This window comes from Felis catus, chromosome A3 (assembly GCF_018350175.1).
Source record: "Felis catus isolate Fca126 chromosome A3, F.catus_Fca126_mat1.0, whole genome shotgun sequence".
Lineage (NCBI taxonomy): Eukaryota > Metazoa > Chordata > Mammalia > Carnivora > Felidae > Felis > Felis catus.
The window spans coordinates 110,237,423-110,257,834 of record NC_058370.1 but is presented as its reverse complement, the minus strand read 5'-3'; the positions used below and the strand labels follow the sequence as shown (position 1 = coordinate 110,257,834).

The window sequence follows — 20,412 nt, the reverse complement described above, 5'->3', positions numbered from 1 at the left end:
GGAAAGCAGTGTGGAGGTTCCTCAGAAAATTAAAAATAGACCTACCCTATGACCCAGCAATAGCACTGCTAGGAATTTATCCAAGGGATACAGGAGGACTGATGCATAGGGCCACTTGTACCCCAATGTTCATAGCAGCACTCTCAACAATAGCCAAATTATGGAAAGAGCCTAAATGTCCATCAACTGATGAATGGATAAAGAAATTATGGTTTATATACACAATGGAATTCTACGTGGCAATGAGAAAAAATGAAATATGGCCTTTTGTAGCAACGTGGATGGAACTGGAGAGTGTGATGCTAAGTGAAATAAGCCATACAGAGAAAGACAGATACCATATGGTTTCACTCTTATGTGGATCCTGAGAAACTTAACAGGAACCCATGGGGGAGGGGAAGGAAAAAAAAAAAAAAAGAGGTTAGAGTGGGAGAGAGCCAAAGCATAAGAGACTGTTAAAAACTGAGAACAAACTGAGGGTTGATGGGGGGTGGGAGGGAGGAGAGGGTGGGTGATGGGTATTGAGGAGGGCACCTTTTGGGATGAGCACTGGGTGTTGTATGGAAACCAATTTGTCAATAAATTTCATAAAAAAAAAATAAAAATAAACGTTAAAAAAAAAAAAAAGAATGAGACGTTGAAGGCAAATTCAGTAAGAGGAAATTTTCATAGTACTCATCCACAAGATGAAATCTGAATAGCCTTTGCTTTTCTATGAACAGGAGCTTTGTATGATTCTTCTGCTTAAATACGGTGCTTTAAAACATCACCATGATACATTTATTTATACATAACTATGATTTCTGATTGTGTGTTGGTATCCCAAACAAAACGGCCTCCTCTAACTCTGAGGTTTGTATCATGATCCACAGACTTCTCTTTTCTTTTTAAATTTTTTTTAATGTTTATTCATTTTTTTTGAGAGACAGAGAGTGAGTGAGTAGGGGAGGGGCAGAGAGACAGAAAGACACAGAATCTGAAGCAGGCTCCAGGCTCTAGAGGCAAACCCATTCAGCCACAGAGAGAACACAGTAAGAACTTCACACTTACCATTGCAAACAGCAGAACATTCTCTTTCTAGAGGTCACAGCTTGATTATGGATTCTAAGCAATAATGATGGACCCAAACCCATACTCCAGAAAACTGGGAAGGAGAGGGTTGCCTCTCTTCTATCTTTAGGAAAGCAGATAAAGACTCTGATTTCCCGGGGGCTCCTGGGTGGCTCAGTTGGTTGAGCATCCAACTTTGGCTCAGGTCATGATCTTACAGTTTGTGGGTTCGAGTCCCATATTGGGCTCTGTGCTGACAGCTCAGAGCCTGGAGCCTGCTTTGGATTCTGTCTCCCTCTCTCTCTGCCCCACCCCCACTCAGCTTTCGGTCTGGCTCCCTCAAAAAGAAATAATAAACATTAAAAAAAAAAAAAGAATTGGATTTCCTGAAACACGGGAGTTTAATGCATGAATCCTTTTTCAGAATGAGGCATGAAAAAGAGGAATTTATTAAAAGTGTAGGAATATAAGTGCTTGCTTTTGTGACTCTTTTCAAATGTAATAATGTTAGACCAATTCCCCTGCAATTAATTTTACAATTAAATTTCCATATTGTTAAATTCTCTTTAGGATAAGTGATTCCCAGAAACTTGTAAATTTTTCAAAACTTGTGATGAAAAAAGTCTTTTTTGGGGGCGCCTGGGTGGTTCAGTCGGTTAAGCTTCCGACTTCAGCTCAGGTCATGATCTCCCGGTTTGTGGGTTCGTGCTTTCTCTCTGTCCCTCCCCAGCTTGTGCTCGGTCTCTCACTCTTAAAAATAAACATAAAAAAGTTTTTTTAATTAAAAAAAAATCTTCTTTTATGTTTATTTTTTATTTATTTTTGAGATAGAGCATGGGGGAGGGGAAGAGAGGAGAGGGGCTCCCAATCAGTCTCTGCCCACTCTCAGCCCAGAGCCTGGCATGGGGTCTAATCTCTCTAACCATAATATCATGGCCTGAGCTGAAATCAAGAGTCAGATGCCTAACCGACTGAGCCACCCTGACGCCCCCCAACAATTTTCTATTACCTAATTATCATTAATAATACATTATTTAATTATTTGGTAATCTTACTTTAATTTTTAGTTGTTTTTATGATTTTCATACCTCTGTTTACTTCTGGATAATATAAAAGCTATGTATCCCAAAGTCATCTCCTCAGCTATGACAAAAAAGGGATGCGACTAAGTTACTACTTCATCATTTGATACAGAATAAAAAAGGAAACTGTCACTATTGTGTTTTCAAGATAAAAAACAAATATTATTTGATTTTTCCCTCTTCTTTCTTGGAGGTGAAATTCTAAGGCATCTATTAACTTAAAGAAGGTAACTATAGGGGCGCCTGGGTGGCTCAGTCAGTTACGTGTCCAACTTTGGCTCAGGTCATGATCTCGCGGTCTGTGAGTTCGAGACCCGCGTCGGGCTCTGTGCTGGACAGCTCAGAGCCTGGAGCCTGTTTCAGATTCTGTGTCTCCCTCTCTCTGACCCTCCCCTGTTCGTGCTGTGTCTGTCTCTGTTTCAAAAATAAATAAACGTTAAAAAAAATAAAAAAATTAAAAAAATAAAAAAAAAGAAGGTAACTATAGAAAACCCTATTTTTCTTCTTACCTGGCAAGCTTTTGCTATTATGTCTGATGGGGTATCTTGTGAAAAGGCTGGTCTTAGAGCAGCTCCCACCTAAAAAAAAAAAAAAAAAAAAAAAAAGAATATGAGCGTTTTGTTTTAAAGATACGTGGTAAACATAAAGCCTCTTGTGTCCTTGGAGATGAAAACACACAAAATACATCATTGTTACTTTCTTTTTTATCACATCTCCCTTATCTCTCTTCTCAGTTACAATAAACTCAAACATACCGTTTTTCTTTTGCTTTCCAGGAGGTTATAATCATTATCAAATCTGTATGAATGCTATACCAAAGAGGCAATTAATCTTGTTTCTTTTTCCTTTGTTTTTGTTTAATAGTAAACAAGATTTTCTGACAAAGTCACAGGCTCCTAGAGATAACAGAAAACTGCTATTCTTTTTTATTCTGTCTATATTTTCCTGAATGTATTTCTTTAAAAAAATTTTTTTTTTATTATGTTTATTTATTTTGAAAGAAAGAGAGAGACAGAGTGCGAGTGGGGAGGGGCAGAGAGAGAGGGAGACACTGAATCTGAAGCAAGGCTCCAGGCTCTGAGCTGTCAGCACAAAGCCTGATGCGGGGCTTGAACCTGTGAGTGTAAGATCATGACCTGAGTCCAAGTTGGACGCCCAACCGACTGAGCCACCCAGGCGCCCCTCCTGAATGTATTTCTAACAGTATTTACCTCATGGGTGAATCTCATATAACTGGATCAACTCCTTTAAATAACTGAGTAATACTAAAAATTCACATAGTCATTTAAAGACCTTAGAAGCCATTTTACCTCAAAAAGAGGTGCTTTCAGAGAAGGATTCTCAAGAAATATTCATTTGTGTACCATTGTTACAGTAATAAGTAAAGGAATATTAGCTTTAGTTTTCAAAAATATTTTTTTTTTACATTTGTTTATTTTTGAGAGAGAGAGTGAGTATGAGCAGGGGAAGGGCAGAGAGAGGGAGACAGGATCTGAAGCATAAACGCAGAGCCCAACGTGGGGTTCAAACTCACCAACTGTGAGATTATGACCTGACCTGAAATCAAGAGTCAGCCACTTAACCAACTGAGCCACCTGGGTACCCCATGAACTTTAGTTTTAATAAGCCAACCCAGTCATTGATTTTTAGATATACTAAATTTAATGTGCATGAACTGAACAAGGAATTAGATACATTCAACTCCTAATTTGAGACATCTTCCCTTACACAAGAGTCAGTCACTAAGATATATCAGTAGCCATTTGGAAATGGATTGAGTCCCTCTCTGTGACGAAACACACATGGTAACTAATTGCAGTATTGGTGGTACAATCATCAACTAATCACAGAGCTGGTGCTGGGTCCTGTACTGAAGGTGGAAGAGAATATACTATAAAAGAGATTACCGGCTTGACTGATAAAAGTGGAATATGACAGACTATATAGAAGTAATATATCAGTGTTGAATTTCCTGAAGTTGAGAACTGTTCTGTGGCTATGTTAGACAATGTTCTTGTCCTTTGGAAATACAGACTGAAGTATTCAAAGATAAAGGTACATGATTTAAATAATTTATCTGTAAATGGTTTAGAAAAAAAAAATGTGTGTATAAAGAGAGAGAAATATAAAATCAATGCTAAAGCAAATGAGGCAAAAATCACCATTGGTAAATATGAGTAAAGGGCATAAGACAGTTTTTTGTACTATTCTTATAATTTTTCTGTACGCTTAAAATTATTTCTAAATAAAAAGTCAAAATAAAGCAGAACAGAACAACAAACCTTCATTTGGATAGGTTGGGTATTTGGGAGTAAATAGTTGAATATGGATTTTCTATAGCCAGCTGGGCTAGAAGCTATAACTTCCTCACCAGTACTTATGATGGAAAAACAATGGATTAAAAATTATTCGTACTTTTTAATTTTACGTATGTTTGAGTATAGCTTTTGGATAAGGTGTTGTGTATCTGAAGCTAAGATTTTGATCACAGTAAAAAAAAAAAAATGTGTATTCTTTCCTTGCTAACTTTGTCTTCATATAACCCATCATTATCAGGATTATATCTATTGTGCCTCAGGTGAAGAAAACAAAGTTATAAATCTCAGGAGAAAAAAGTATCTCTGTTTAGAACAAAATAAAAATATTTTTGAAGGTATATAATTCTTTCAGTAATATTTTTAACTGCTATTATTAAAAGTTATCCTTCAGCATACAAAGTTGCCCTTTGTATTTTTAAAAATGCTTATCAAGTCTTGACATATAAAAGTAATGTCAGCAAATCCACAACACTCTTTGAATGTCCTTTTATCTTTTAAATGGCACGGCTAAACATCTAAACACAAGACTGAAAAGCTAGCCTGCGATTTCTATTCTAGTTTTATCATGAATATGCTATCATAACTTAAAAATAGTTTTATCCTATTGTTTCTTCAACTGTGGGATTCAACTATGCAACAGACAATGGGAATAAAGACATATAGTTGAAGCTCCAAAGACATTTCTCCAGGGAATCCTTGCCCCCTTACTCACCACACAAAGAATCAATTTTAAGTTTTTAAGTAAACAGAGTATCTCACTCACATTAGCTTGATACTGCTCCAGAATCACTTGGCCTGGAAATTCTGGCTCAGGCACAGATGCAAACTTCTTGATAATGTCTTCAAGTGCTTGGAGCCCAGCCATCCGCAGCTGGTTACTATGATCTGTTGCAGCCATGAAGGCCATGCGAATCAGGTCAGAGAGATGAAGTACCAACAGGTCATCTAAAAATAAAATAGACGGCAAAAAGGAAAATTTCTGCCCAAATAGGTTTAATATGAAATGAAATAAATGTCTTTAAAAAAGCACTTATGGGGGCGCCTGGGTGGCTCAGTCGGTTGGGTGACCGACTTCGACTCAGGTCATGATCTCACAGTCTGTGAGTTCGAGCCCCGCGTCGGGCTCTGTGCTGACGGCTCGGAGCCTGGAGCCTGCTTCGGATTCTATGTCTCCCCCTCTCTCTACCCCTCCCCTGCTCATTCTTTGTGTCTCTCTGTCTCTCAATAATAAATAAATGTTTAAAAAATTAAAAAATAAATAAAAAATAAAAAAATAAAAAAGCACTTACATTCCATACATTTCACTGTGTTTAAAAATAACAAAGATACACTTTCAAGAAAGCTTATCTATCATAATTTCTCAAGAACATTGGTAAACCTTTCACACAGTATGGTAAAATAGACGACATTATTATGCGATAACATTTGAAGCAAAGTAACTGATTATCCTAACTTTCCCCAAAGGAGTTTATAATTCTTTAGAATGGGGTCGGCAGATTTTTTTTTCTGTAAAGAACTAGATAGTAAATAGTTTTGGCTTTCCTAGCCATATAATTTCTTTTTATTTTTTATTTATTTTTTTTTTTATTTAAAAAAAAAAATTTTTTTTTCAACGTTTATTTTATTTTTGGGACAGAGAGAGACAGAGCATGAACGGGGGAGGGGCAGAGAGAGAGGGAGACACAGAATCGGAAACAGGCTCCAGGCTCTGAGCCATCAGCCCAGAGCCCGACGCGGGGCTCGAACTCACGGACCGCGAGATCGTGACCTGGCTGAAGTCGGACGCTTAACCGACTGCGCCACCCAGGCGCCCCTATTTTTTATTTTTTTAATCTTTATTTATTTTTGAGAGAGAGACAGAGTGTGAGCAGGGGAGGAAAAGAGAGGGAGACACAGAATCCGAAGCAGGCTCCAGGCTCCGAGCTGTCAGCACAGAGCCCGACGCGGGGCTCAAACCCACGAAGCGCGAGATCATGACCTGAGCCGAAGTCGTACGCTTAACCTACTGAGCCACCCAAGCACCCCTGGCCATATAATTTCTAACACAGCTACTCAACTCTGGTGTTGCAGAATGAAAGTAGTCACAGTCCATGTGTATATAAATGGGCGTGCTGTGTTCCAATAAAACTTCATTTAAAAAAACAGGCTATGGGCTGGATTTAGACTGTAGGCAGTAGTTTCTCAACTTCTACTTTATGGAAAAGACTTTTGCAAGGTAAGACGCAGGAAGGAGAAGACTTTTTCCTTTTAGAATAAAGGCTGCTCCAGATCTGCCCAAACAAAGCTTGAATGCAAGTCTCAAAGGATTCAAAAGATAGCAGGTAATTTAACTATATCCCAGAACAAAGTGTAATACTATTTAAAGGAATACAACAAAATCCAGCACTACTACCATAAAATTTGCAATATCTGGCATGTAATAAAAAAATTACCAGGGATGCAAAGAAGCAGGAAAATATATTTCATAACAAGGGAAAAAACTCTCAGTGAATAGAAACAGATTCAGAAATGAAAGGGATGATGAAATTAACAGACAGGCAGCCTAAAACAGGTTTATTATAAACATGTTGCCTATATTCAAGAAAGAAAAGGAAAGGCCGAGCATAATGAAGACAGAAATAAAAGAGAAAACCACAAATGGGACTTGTAAAAATTAAAAAATATATATATTGGAAATGAAAGATAAATTGGATAAGATTATTAGGGATTAGTGCCAAAGAGGAAAAGATTGGTGAACTTAAAGACATAGCAACTAAAATTATCTAAATAATTTATCAAGCTCAAGTACTCTGAAGTTCTTCAGGCTGCTGCAAGACTCTCAAAGTCTTTTTGAAGCAGTGGCAAGTCTGTGTTTCAGCCTGATTCCCAAACAGCTCCTATTTAAACAGGTTTTTGCTGTTATTCTTATTGTGAAGGTTGTAAGACAAGTTCTTCTAATTTTTTCCTGTGCCTACCTAAAATTCTTATTTTAGAATCTTAAGTTTAAAAAACAATATCTATTGGTTTGGGGAAGAGGAACAGAGGAGAGAGAAAAAGAACATTTAGTCAGAAGCCCCCAGTGCTTCCTCACCTCAGGGAAACAAAAACATTCCACCAATGGGGCGCCTGGGTGGCTCAGTCAGTTGAGCGTCCGACTTCGGCTCAGGTCATGATCTCACAGCTCATGAGTTCGAGCCCCGCATCAGGCTCTGTGGTGACAGCTCATAGCCTGGAGCCTACTTCAGATTCTCTCTCTCTTTCTCTCTCTCTCTCTGTCTCTCTGCCCCACCCCTGCTCACACTCTGTCTCTGTGCCTCTCAAGAATGAATAAACATTAAAGAAAAATTAAAAAAAAAAAAAAAAAAACATTCCACCAATAAAAATGAGGAATAATGAAATGCTGCCAGAAGTTGGGAGGAAATTTCCAAGGTAGATGGAACTCGCTTAAAATGGGCCTATTCATATTATGCCAACCAAGAAGTAAATTAAAAGGCCCATTACCCCTCTGTTACTCTCTGCCACCTAATTAAAAAGGTCTAGAATGATAGCACTCTCACAACAAAAAAGTAGGCAATAATTCCTAAATGAAAGTGCTATCACTTCTCTACACAATTCTCTACCTCCAACTTTTCTTAAATCAAGACCTCTTTTTTCCAAATCCTAGGAGATGAACTCCTAAAGCAGGGGAGTGGGAAGGGACATGGGGCAGAAATTCTAAAATGGGGAATTAGGGGACTGTTAGAGGTTTATTATATTCTGGGACTGGTAGTTCTGTACAACGAAAGCACAGTGCATGCAAAGGGAGATAAGGATGATACAGGAAGAGCCTGGATAGCACATTTATTTGATCTGTAACTTTTCATACACACTGACATTACTGTTCAGGACGGCAGGCAATGGGAACTAGAAAGGATCCTCTTTCAGTCCAGCAGAACAAAGCATGTCAGATACTGAAATCTAGGTTGGAGAGCTGTTATATCAGCTCACCATCCAGCTACCAATGGGAAGCACCCAGTTAACAAAGACAGAGAATATGGGCAATCCACCCACACACAATGTGAGCAAATTCCAAATATGCACTCTACCCTTTCAAGGATATATAAACAAATAAGCCTGTGGAAAAAAAATACACCCAGGCAAAAGAAAGATTATGAAGATTCCGAAAGAACTAATCTCAAAAATAATTTTCTGGGGACACCTGGGTGGCTCAGTCGGTTAAGTGTCCAACTCTTGATTTAGACTCAGATCATCATCTCATGGTTCGTGAGATCAAGCCCCACATCAGGCTCCCTGCTGATCACGCAGAGCCTGCTTGAGATTCTCTCTGCCCCTCCCCCATTCATGTGCGTTCACATGTGCAGACTCTTTCTCTCAAAATAAATAAAATGCACCTAAAAAATAATGTTCTATAAAAATCAGAATAAAATACAGAAAATCACTTGGCATCTCAACAGGATGCAAAAGTCACGGTTGCTATAGAATAAGAACAGAAAATCATAAGGAGCCCAAATGATATGATACAATGAAGGAAGAAGACAAAACAATTAAACGAAAACTAAAAACATAAAAGAATACTTCAGATCCACTATGGGGGGCAGAAAACAGTAAAACATTATATCCATGACATAAAGGGAAGCCTTGTGAGGATCTCTGAGAATGCAGGGAAAAAGACAAGATACAAATAATGAGAGAAAAAACAATTAAACACAAAGAAAGGAAAGCCAACTTAAGGATCTTCACCTTTCCTTAAATGTAATATGCATACTTCTGTGCCTTTACAAATTCTCTTACTTTCTTTGCTTATAATAAACCAGTGTGGTAGGCGGAATAATGGTGCTCAAATGTTTCTACACCCTAATCCCTACAACCTGTGAATGTTAAAGGGACTTTGTACATGGAGATTATCCCAAATTTAACAGGTGGGCCAATCTAATCACATGTGCCTTAAAAGCAGAGCACCTCTTCTGGCTGTAGTCAGAGAGAAGTGTGACAACTAAAGGTGGATCACTGAGACAGCCAATGTTGTTGGCTTCGAAGACAGAGAAAGGGGGCCACCAGTCGAGGAATACAGGCAGTTGACAGAAGCTATGAAGAAAATAGACTCCTCTAGAGCTTCCAGAAAGGGATGCAGCCCTGCTGAGACCTTGATCTTAGGCCAGGGAGACTCATGTTGGACTTTCTGACCTACAGAACTATAGGATAGGGCCACTGAATTTGTGGTCTTTTCTTACAGCAGCAATAGAACACTAATACAATCAGCTTCTTCTACCTGCAAAATCTTTTCTCTGTCTTTAAAATCCAGTTTCAAAATCACCTTTTCTGTGAGATCTTCCCTGGCTCTTCAGGAAACGAACACTACTTTTTTTATGTTCCCCAAATACTCCATCATACCACTATGGGACATGTAATTGTTTGACACAAGCCTTTTTGTCTTCTAGACTAGAAATTCTTCAAGGATGTGGGCTCTGTTTTCTTTTTCTTTGTATCCCCAATGTGTAGCAAAGAACAGGATTTGGTAAATATTTGATAAATAATGACAGGAATAAAGACACTGTGCTCATGATAATTGTGCTTTCCTGATAACTGTACCTTCAGATTCACATTCTATACATGGAGTGCTGTTTTACCTTTTGTTTTTTAATCCATTTGTGAGCTCTAGTAAACTGAAAGGCATTTAGTAACAAAACAAACTGGAAGGCATTTTAATGTACAGACTTCAATACTATTAACATATATAGTTTGTCTTTACATATGTAAGAAAATGACAGGGCAATGAAGAGACAACAAATGACGAGACAGAGTCTATTACTCTCTTACTGCCCTCAGCTTCTCTGATTCTCATTTGTAAAATGAGGATATTGGATGCGATGATTTCTTTGCAAACTCCCTATAATATCGGATCCAGGGAATTATGGGATATAAAAAAGGTCATAAAATATAAAAAAGTGACAGGTCTCAGTAACCAACAATTTTCACTTTTTTAAAACTACCTAGCAGCATTTCTGAAATCTGAGAGTTTGAGTTGAATTGAATGATAGCACTCATGAATTCTGACATTCTCCATGGCTGGGGACTGCAAAATTCACTTTGCTTATGCACCTTAAAGCGTTGCTCTATCTTTTACATTGAAGTGCTAAAACTAGGACAAGGTACAAAGGATATGTAAGTTACTGTCATTATTACCCTGAGGGGACATGATTAAGATACATCTACCTTAAGATAGGTAGACATATACCTTTGAACCACTTTCTTCAACTTATCTTCCAAATACAAAGCAGAAGATGGGTAGTATGTTTAGGGGACAGAAAACAAAGGTAAAAGGCACATGAATGCAAGACATGAAAGGCAGAATCTAAAGCATGTTACCTAGCAGCAAAATATCTCAAACCTATAGAAAAAGTACTGATTTTAAATTTACTTGTAGGGTTCCGTAGTTTAGCAGAACGTGCCATCGCAAGATCAAAGTGGGCCTGGTCCGCATTCTCACACAAATTGATGATTCGGCACAGGCAATCGGCAGCGAACACCCGAGTGGCCCAGCGAGGTGCCACGAAGGGCTTTGATTTATCTTCTTCGCCTAGTGTGGTGAACATGGTATCATCATCCATTTCATCTTTCTTCTCAGATTCCTCATCTTTTCCACTACTTAAGGGAGTTGCAGTGCTCATATCTATAACAAAAAACAGCATATTATGACAAATTTCCATATAGCAAAAATGATGTTATAGAACTTGCATTCATGTTAGAAGATTGTTAATAAAAAAGGACTAAATTCTCATTCCTTTGAAAACAGTAGAATTGGTAAGTTAAAAAAAAAAAACAATCAGAAACCAAGCAAAGGGTAACATAAAGGCCTTTTACATATTTCACTAGTTTTACATACTATGTTGAACTATGGAGTAACTGGGGGTTTTCATACATGAAAATTTAGTTTGAATTTAGCTGTTTCCCCCAAATCAAAGAAAGCATATTACTTTGTAATGTAATTTAACCTTCAACATTTATATAGGGATTTATAGATTAAAATGTATTAGTATTTTTAAATGCAAGCTCAAATTTAAATCTATGTATCTATATATCTTTTTATGAATCTGTATCCATATATTTACACATACAAATGTATACGAGAGGGAAAATATTCACTATTTTATATATTGAATACATACCACTAGAAGCTGCCAGGACATCTTTACAAAGCATTAGCCAATGCGAAAGTTTTTCTACAGCCAGTGATGACAGCATATGCCCCAAAGTATCGTGAATATCAGAACATAATTTTCTATCTGTCTCCCGGTCTAGCATTCCAAAAAGAAGCCCTTCAAGACCAGTTTCTGTTATATTAACACCTTGGTGCCGGCAATGGATATCACTTCGAGAACTAACTCCAGGTGCAAAAGGACTGACATCTGAAAAGCAAATTTTATAAATGAACTTGTACAGGATTTTGTTGTACACTAGAGGTAACAATTACGTTAAATACCAACGCTTACATGTAAATTCAGGATTACAACAAAACAAACTAGCTACACATACAATTTATGTTCTCCAGTTTACATACATATCCTTAGGTTTAGAATTTAATCTGACAATAAATCTGATCTTTAAGACTGACTATTCTGAGGTAGTTTAAACAAATCTCCAGGGAATGCTAAATAGATATATATTTCATGTAAAAAAGAAAAAGTGTGGGAAAGAGATATATTTCTAGGTAGATTGAATTTAATGGCCTAAAAAATAATTACTGCTATATTTGTTGGAAGAACAAATTGAAATTCATTCAGTCTTATAGTTCAGATTTTTAAAAATCTGGCTTTATAAAGCCAGAACACAAATCATAAATGGATTATATGCTATACGAACACTTAAAAACTGGGAAAGTCCTTTCCAAGAAACATACAATCCAAAAGTAATAATGAATGGCGAGATGGATAAAATAGGTGAAGGGGATTAGGAGGCACAAACTTCAAGCTATAAAGTAAGTCACAGGGATGAAAAGTACAAACAAGGAATACAGTCAACAATATTGTAATAATGTCGTATGATGACAGATGGCGACTACACTTATCATGGTGAGCACTTCATCATGTACAGAATTGTGGATCTCTATGTTGTATCCCTGAAACTAACATAACATTGTATGTTACTTATACTTCAACTAAAAAAGCAATATTATTATAAGATAGTAAATGTCTTGCTTTATCTGAAAATCTTTTTGTTCTTATAAACAGCAAAACTTGTACAACAGGTAGCCTTAAGAATGAACACCGTGGGGGTACCCAGGTGGTTCAGTCGGTTAAGCATCCGACTTTGGCTCAGGTCATGATGCCATGGTCTGTGAGTTCAAGCCCTGCATCAGGCTCTGTGCTCACAGCTCGGAGCCTGGAGCCTGCTTGGGATTGTGTCTCTGTCTCTCTCTCTCTGCCCCTCCCCTGCTCATGCTCTGTCTCTATCTCAAGAATAAATAAACATTAAAATAAATAATAATAATGAATACTGCGAGCTCCGAAGTCTAAAGTCCTCTGAACCTTGAAGAGAGTGAGACAGATGGATGGAAACTGAAAAGTGACTCTTTTAGTTGAGTCACTCCAAAGACAAATGAGGGGTGTCTGCAGAAAACAGCCACAATGAAAGAATTCAGACAGTAGGAAAAGTCAAAAGAAAAGGTTCCAAGGAAAGAGAACATTAGTGAGAAATTAGACCACAGAAGTTTAATTTTCACTTAGCAGCAGGTAATATGTTCCCATATCAGGAATTATACTTCTATAACATGAATTTTCATAGCTACATAGCAAACCACTGAATTAAGAGAACATTGATTAACTCATTGAGGATGAATTCCTAAAAGGGGAATTGCTAGGTCAAAGGGTAAGCTGACAAAAAATACTGACAAATCCAAAAAATTTGTATGACTTTACATTTCTTCCTATCTGCAGTGTAAGACATTTGTCTTCTATTCATACCTCTCCCAGCGCTAGTTATAATCATTATTTTTAATCTGGTCAGTTTCATAAAAGAAAAATGCTATCTTATTATTGCACTGACTTATAACTTTATTATTATTTAATCACTGGAGGTTGAAAATATTTCCTATGTTGATACTTGTTCTTTGGTAAAACATGTTTCTTATGCTCTCATGATTTCTGTAGATGCAAAAGACAGTTAACATAGCAGGCCTGAGAATACTTAGTAAGGCCTGATATTCAGGTTAGCCCTCTGTTAGCATCTGAGAGAACTGGGTTTCAGGAGGGTTCCCACCATTTCCTGGTAAAAGTGGCTCACTATGCCTAACCTGTTTGTACAAACAGTATGGTTTATGCCAAACATCCGCCTGACTTTTGAACATCTGGGCTTTTGAAACATGCTAGGCAGACATACCCTGTCAACCAGTGCCCAATAAAAACCTTGGGGACTGAGTCTCTGAGAAGATTCCCTGGTAGACATTTCGTGTGTGTTGTCAAAACAGACTGTTGGGGAGTCAAGCAGCTCCTGTGTGACTTCATGGGGCGGGGGCGCTTGGAAACCTGAGCCTGGTTTGCTCCAGACTTCACCCCAAGTACCTTTTCCCTCTGCAAATTTTGCTTTGTATCCAGTTGCTGTAATAAACCATAGCCATAAGCACGACTATATGCTAAGTCCTCCTACTGCATCATCAAATGTGGGGTGGTCTTAGGACCCCCGACACACTAAGCTTTTAAGCTTTAAAAATATTAAAACAGGGGCGCCTGGGTGGCTCAGTTGATTGTCTGGCTTCAGCCCAGGACATGATCTCGCGGTCCGTGAGTTCGAGCCCTGCGTCGGACTCTATGCTGACGGCTAGGAGCCTGGAGCCTGCTTCTTGTTCTGTGTCTCCCTCTCTCTTCCCCTCCCCTGCTCATGCTCTGCCTCTCTCTCTCTCTCTCAAAAATAAATAAACATTAAAAAAAAATAAAAATATTAAAACATAAATATACACACTTCAATAAATAAAGCAATAAATATATTTTGCAAATATTTCCCCCTCTTAGTTTGTCTTTCAACTTCAATGATGGTGGCTGAATGTAAACATTTTAAAATTTTGTATCTTGGGCAGCCATGGTGGGTCAAGAGGATCGGTACTGTGGGAGGTTCAGCAGGACTGAGCGAACTGGGAGTATACTGAGGTCAGCAGCAGCAGCATCAACAAATTGTGGACTTTCTCAACTCATTTGATACATCTTGTTGTTCAAGACTTGCAACACTAAACGAGAAACTGACAGCCTTTGAACAGAGACTAGAGTACACTGAAGCACGGGTGACAAAAGGTGAGACCTAGCACCGTGCCATGCTGCTGCTGGGAGGCGTACCTGGGAAAGGCCCCAGCAGCCTCCGCTCCTTCCTCTCTCCTTAAAGAGCAACAGGGCTTATTCTGGTTTTACTTTTTTCCAAAGCGTGGCCTTTGGGCCCTGCCACATACGTTGGTGTGTGATGTGGCGTGTGGGAAGAAGTCCAGGGGCACTCTCAGAAACAACATTAGGCATTTTACCTTTTAAGTAACCATTTTGTAGAACTGTTTGTCAATGCATTTGAGGCCGTGCAGAGCCAAACGCCTGGGACTCTTTGTTAAGGTCCTCCCCACCTCCTTTTCTCTCTCTCTCTCTCTCAGACTTTCCTTATAGCTCCCATTGCCTCTGCATTGGTTCTATAAACAGTCTTTGTCTCCTTTCCACCTTTGGAGGGGAGAGGGGTGGAGTGGAGCGGTGCTGGCTGAGAACACTTATGCCCTGGCAAGGTAGCCACCAGAGAATGTTGTTGGTAACCCACCAGTTTCTTGTCCTTTTGGGGAGGTCAAGGCCAGGCCCCCACTTGGCTTGAAGGGACATTTTCAGAATTTTCTTTCTGTCACTTGGGGTGTCTTTGCCTCTCATATTTCTCTAATAAACTCCTCAATTTTTAAAAAAGATAAAAATAAAAAAATTAAAATTTTATATCTTATTCAGGAATATTCTGTAATTACTTTTGGTTCTATGTTTTCTCTCTTAAAAGCAATAATGTTTATTGTATAGCTTCTCTCACATTTCTACAATACAGTATATTTGTTAATAGAGCTCCTACACTATGCTAAAATTGAAGATATTTTAGCATCTTGCTTCTTAGTACCCAAGCAACTTCTATGCCTTTGAAAGCTCTTGTAAGTAAAAATTTTTCTCTCACAATAAGGAAATATCTGTCAATTAAGCTCTGAAAAAGTTCCCAAGCAACCAATCGCTAGGGACCAGAAGACCAAGTATGAAATTCAAGTTATACATAAAACCCCCCCCAAAACAGAAAGAATTGAAGAAAGCAAAGATCTACCTTTTGCTACCCAAACATGTACTGACATTTCTTGTTTTATTGGTTACTCTAGCTTTACCTTCTTGAGGAAAAGTTGCATCACTTTTCAAAAGGGACCAAAGCTTTCAGGTACCCCCCAAATAGATCACTGCTCTTTCCAGAAGTCTATCAGTGATACTGAGCAACATCCTTAGAGTTAGTTATCCTTTATATATAGCTAAATCATCCTCAAGGCATGGCACAAGTATCTTGATATTAAATGCTGTTTAGCTCCAAACCTTAAAAAAGGTAAAAGTGTAAAATTACCAAGAAAACCATACTGGAATTTTTTGGGGCATGTGGGTGGCTCTGTCAGTTAAGCATCTGATTCTTGATTTCAGCTTGGTCATGATCTCAGAGTTGTGGGATCAAGCCCCATGTCGGGCTCAGTGCTGAGCGTGGAGCCTGCTTGGGATTCTCTCTCTTCTCTCTCTGCCCCTCCCCTACTTATGCTGTCTCTGTCTCTGTCTCTCTCTCTCTCTCTGTCTCTCTCTCTCTCTCTCAAAAAAATCAATAAACATTTATGGGGCGCCTGGGTGGCTCAGTCAGTTGAGCGTCTGACTTTGGCTCAGGTCATGATCTCACGGCTTATGGGTTCGAGCCCTGCATCAGCCTCTGCCCTGACAGCTCGGAGCCTGGAGCCTGCTTCAGATTCTATGTCTCGCTCTCTCTCTCTCTCTGCCCCTCTCCCACTTGCTCTCTCTCTAAAAAATAAATAAAAACATAAAAAAAATATAAATAAATAAACATTAAAAAAATCTTTCTAAAAACTACACTGGAGGTGTTTTCTAAGTGATAATGGTTTTATTTTATTTAAAAGGACAGGAAGAATGACTATCCTTGAAAGCAAAAATGTTACTTAAAGAGCAATAGTCCTGTGAAATGGTTAAGTATTTAAACAAAAAGAATAATGACCGATAAGGTAACTTACTAGTACCACTGTTCTCCTTGTCGCCTGCATTTTTGGCTAGGCTCATGGCATATTCACAGACTTCTGCAGCTTCTCTTTGGGCGAGCTGCCGGAGACAAGCCACGGCTGCGCGTCGAAGCAGCAAATGGGAACTACATAAGTGAACCTGTAAACCATAACATATTAGACAATTTTTTTAAAAACACTGCGATCTCATTTACCTAATGAATATATATTAACACTTTACTTGGGAAGAGGCTCTTCGTTGAACAACATCAGTTGTTAAATATATAGCCAAATAAGTGGCCTTTTGGAAAAATAATAATACCAATAAAGCATACAAGGAATATTTTAGTGGCCAAAATAACTGTCCCAAGACCTGGTCACTAAAGACCATACAATATACTTACATAAAAATCCAGATGGATCTCTTGCACATCTTATTTTACACACGGTCCTACTAAATGTTGTCATCCAAAATTTTTAACTGCAGGGGTGCATGAGTAGCTCAGTCGGTTAAGCATCCGACTTCAATCAGGTCATGATCTCATGGTTCGTGGGTTCGAGCCCCGCATTGGGCTCTGTGCTGACAGCTCAGAGCCCAGAGCCTGTTTCAGATTCTGAGTCTCCCTCTCTCTATGCCCCTCCCCCACTCATGCTCTGTCTCCCTCTGTCTCGAAAATAAATAAACATAAAAAAATTTAAAAATTGTTAAGTACATAAAGATTATATGTAGTCAATGAAAAGTTAGCAAGGAATGAAAGCAAAGAAGGGTTGTTTATTAAAATAAAAAAAAATCAAGCCAATATTTACACCTGGAAAAAATTCCAAAATGGGCCCTTTTGGAAAAGAATTGTTTTTCATCTCAAAAGATCCTGAAAGACATTGAAAGAATCAATGTAGCACACTTTAATACATGAAGTATAAGACACAGCATAACATGATGATTAAGAGCTTGTGCTCTGATTGCTAGACTGGGTTTGAATCTTGGTTGTCATTTACTTCTTTGTGACCTTCGACTAGTTACTTAACCTCTCTGTGCCTTGTTTGTCCATATGCAAAATGTGGAGAGTAATTCTTTGCAGGAATATAATGAAAATAAAATAAGTTAATGCAAGTATTTTGCTTAGAATAATGATTGACATACTTACTCAATACAGATTAGTTGTTATTACCATAAAGCTGATTCACCAAGAAAATATTAAATTAGGTCCCATGAGCTACTTCTTAAGCAAGGAGATAAGAAATGTAAGTAATATATGTTAGTAAAAAATCTCATCCAGAAATAGCGAAAGGGGGAATAATTATATGGAATACACCACCCCTTTACAATGCTAGATAGTATATTTTTATACTACCAATATAGCATTTTTAATTCGATATATTTGCATAAAATTCATAGCCCGTGAAACTTATACCAAGTATTTAAAATCTATATCTATATCTATATCTATGTATACATATATATATATGTATATATATATAACTGAGAGAAAACCTGACAGATTTCTTTCAATAAAATGTTTTATTCACTCCATTTCCTTAAAATTAAGACATTTTGGAACTTTCAAATATCCTCTAATTAGAAAGCTTAAGCATGGTCACATGCTTAAGATGCGAAGAACAAGTCACTTAGTCTCTCAAAGTTTCTGCCTTTTCATGTGTACATTGGGGACAATACCCACCCTATCTTGCATGATTGTGGTAAGAATCAAATGATTAAATATATATAAACAGAACATCATAAAAATTTAATTTAGTTGCAACTAAATAGAATTGTAGCTAAGAGGGGTGCCTTGCTGGCTCAGTCTATACACCATGCAACTCTTTATCTTGGGGTCGTGAGTTCAAGCCCCATGTTGGGCACAGAGTTTACGTAAAAAAATTTTTTTTAATATTAAAAAAAAAGAATTGTAGCTAAGAAAATACATTCAACAAATGTTGATTGGGAGAGCTGAAGAGAAAAAAATAGAACACTTTTGTTTTCAAAGTACTTTGAATACTCCATTTTAATGATTCTGAGGCATATATATTTTTTTCCATTTGAACATCTCTAGTATTAGAGATGCAAATTACAATCGATGGTGTCTTACAGTCACTGTAAATCAGGTAAAATAAAGACATATTTGTTTGAATAAATATTTGATAAAAATATGTGGCTTCCTAATGTCCCTCCCTAGCTCCTTAGAGATAATGAGAATCTATAGTGACATCCATCATTATAGTTTCATTTAGCCTGCTCTTGAACTTTATATAAATGGAACTATGTAGTGTGCTCTTATGTCCGACTTCTCAGAAATTTATCTGTGAGATTCATCCAAGTAACTACATTTCAGTTTGTTTTTATTGCTGTGTAGTGTTCTGTTGAATATTATATCACTATCCACTGCTCACTGGTAGACATATAGGTCATTTCTGCGTTTTGGCTATTTTGAATAACCAATCAATGAACATTCCTGCACATGTATTTTGGCACACATATGCATGTATTTCTTTCAGCTATTTACTTAAGACTGAAGTTGCTGGGGGCACCTGGATGGCTCAGTTGGTTAAGTGTCTACTTTTTTTTTTTTAATGTATATTTTTGAGAGAGAGACAGTGCAAGAGAGCGCGCACACATGCATGCATGCATGAGTGGAGCAGGGGCAGAGAGAGGGACAGAGGATCTGAAGCAGGCTCTATGTTGACAGCAGCAAGCCCAATATGGGGCTCGAACTCAAGAACCGTGAGATCATGACCTGAGCTGAAGTCAGACACTCAACTGACTGAGCCACCCAGGTGCCCCAAGCATCCTACTCTTGATTTTAGCTCAGGTCATGATCTCACGGTTCCTGAGATTGAGACCGCATCAGGCTCTGCGTAGACTGCACGGAGTCTGCTTGGTATACTCTCTCTCCCTCTCTCTCTGCCCCTCCCCGCTCACATACTCTCTTTCTCTCAAAATAAATAAATGTAAAAAAAAAAAAACCTATAAAAAAAAGAGTGAAGTTTCTGGGTCATAGCATATGCATATATTAAACTAGTTTAGATTGTGCCTAATTGTTTTCCAAAGAAACTTTTTTGTCTTATATTTCACAAACTTCAGGAACATTGTGTTGCTTACTCCTACAGTAGACCTCCACCTTTCTATAAAAATGCCTGTTATTTTATACTTTACATCATCTTGCTATCTCTTGTTGCATCCACCGCATATACATCCTGGACAACTGGACGTCCCCTGCTCTGACACTGATGACCTGGGCATTCAGTTCAAGTCTTTTTCTCACTGACATTTCCTACAACTATCCCAGATGACATCAATGCCTATGTGTGGAATACTTCTGTCAGGACGGGAGAATGAGGAACTGTGGTCACCTGGGAGGAAAGCAGTTGCTTGCCAAGAGGGAAATAACAATACTTCAGAGTGGTGGTTGTTCTTTCAAAGACACATTTTGAATAGTTCTAACATCACACAAATTTTAACACTTTTATATCACTTAAAGATTACTATGGTGAAACTCACCTCTCAATACATTTGCTGAAAAGATAAATCACATTTCATTTGTGTGAGGTATTACACACGGTATCACATAATATTGCCATTTCTGATGGCAATGATTGAGTAGGAATAAACACGAAATTTGTAAAAATCTGAACCGATTTCACTAATTTGGATGAACCCACGTGTGGACTAATTTTCAGTGTTGAAAGATCTGGTATGGAGACAGCACAGGGGCTTTTGGCAATGTGGAAACAAGACAACCCC

At 38.0% G+C, this 20,412-nt stretch overlaps 1 protein-coding gene across 2 annotated transcripts in view; it reads right to left on the bottom strand.

Moving 5' to 3' along the window:
* Window positions 1-20,412, bottom strand: part of HEATR5B (HEAT repeat containing 5B) — a 99,301-nt gene that overhangs the window by 30,284 nt on the left and 48,605 nt on the right. For both annotated transcript variants that reach the window (XM_006930362.5, XM_045054693.1), the window contains exons 22-26: window positions 16,689-16,833; window positions 11,596-11,835; window positions 10,848-11,099; window positions 5,214-5,395; window positions 2,642-2,710 (exon numbers count right to left, since the gene is read on the bottom strand). In XM_006930362.5, the coding sequence (XP_006930424.2) occupies window positions 2,642-2,710; window positions 5,214-5,395; window positions 10,848-11,099; window positions 11,596-11,835; window positions 16,689-16,833 (888 nt within the window). The remainder of the gene's footprint in view (window positions 1-2,641; window positions 2,711-5,213; window positions 5,396-10,847; window positions 11,100-11,595; window positions 11,836-16,688; window positions 16,834-20,412) is intronic.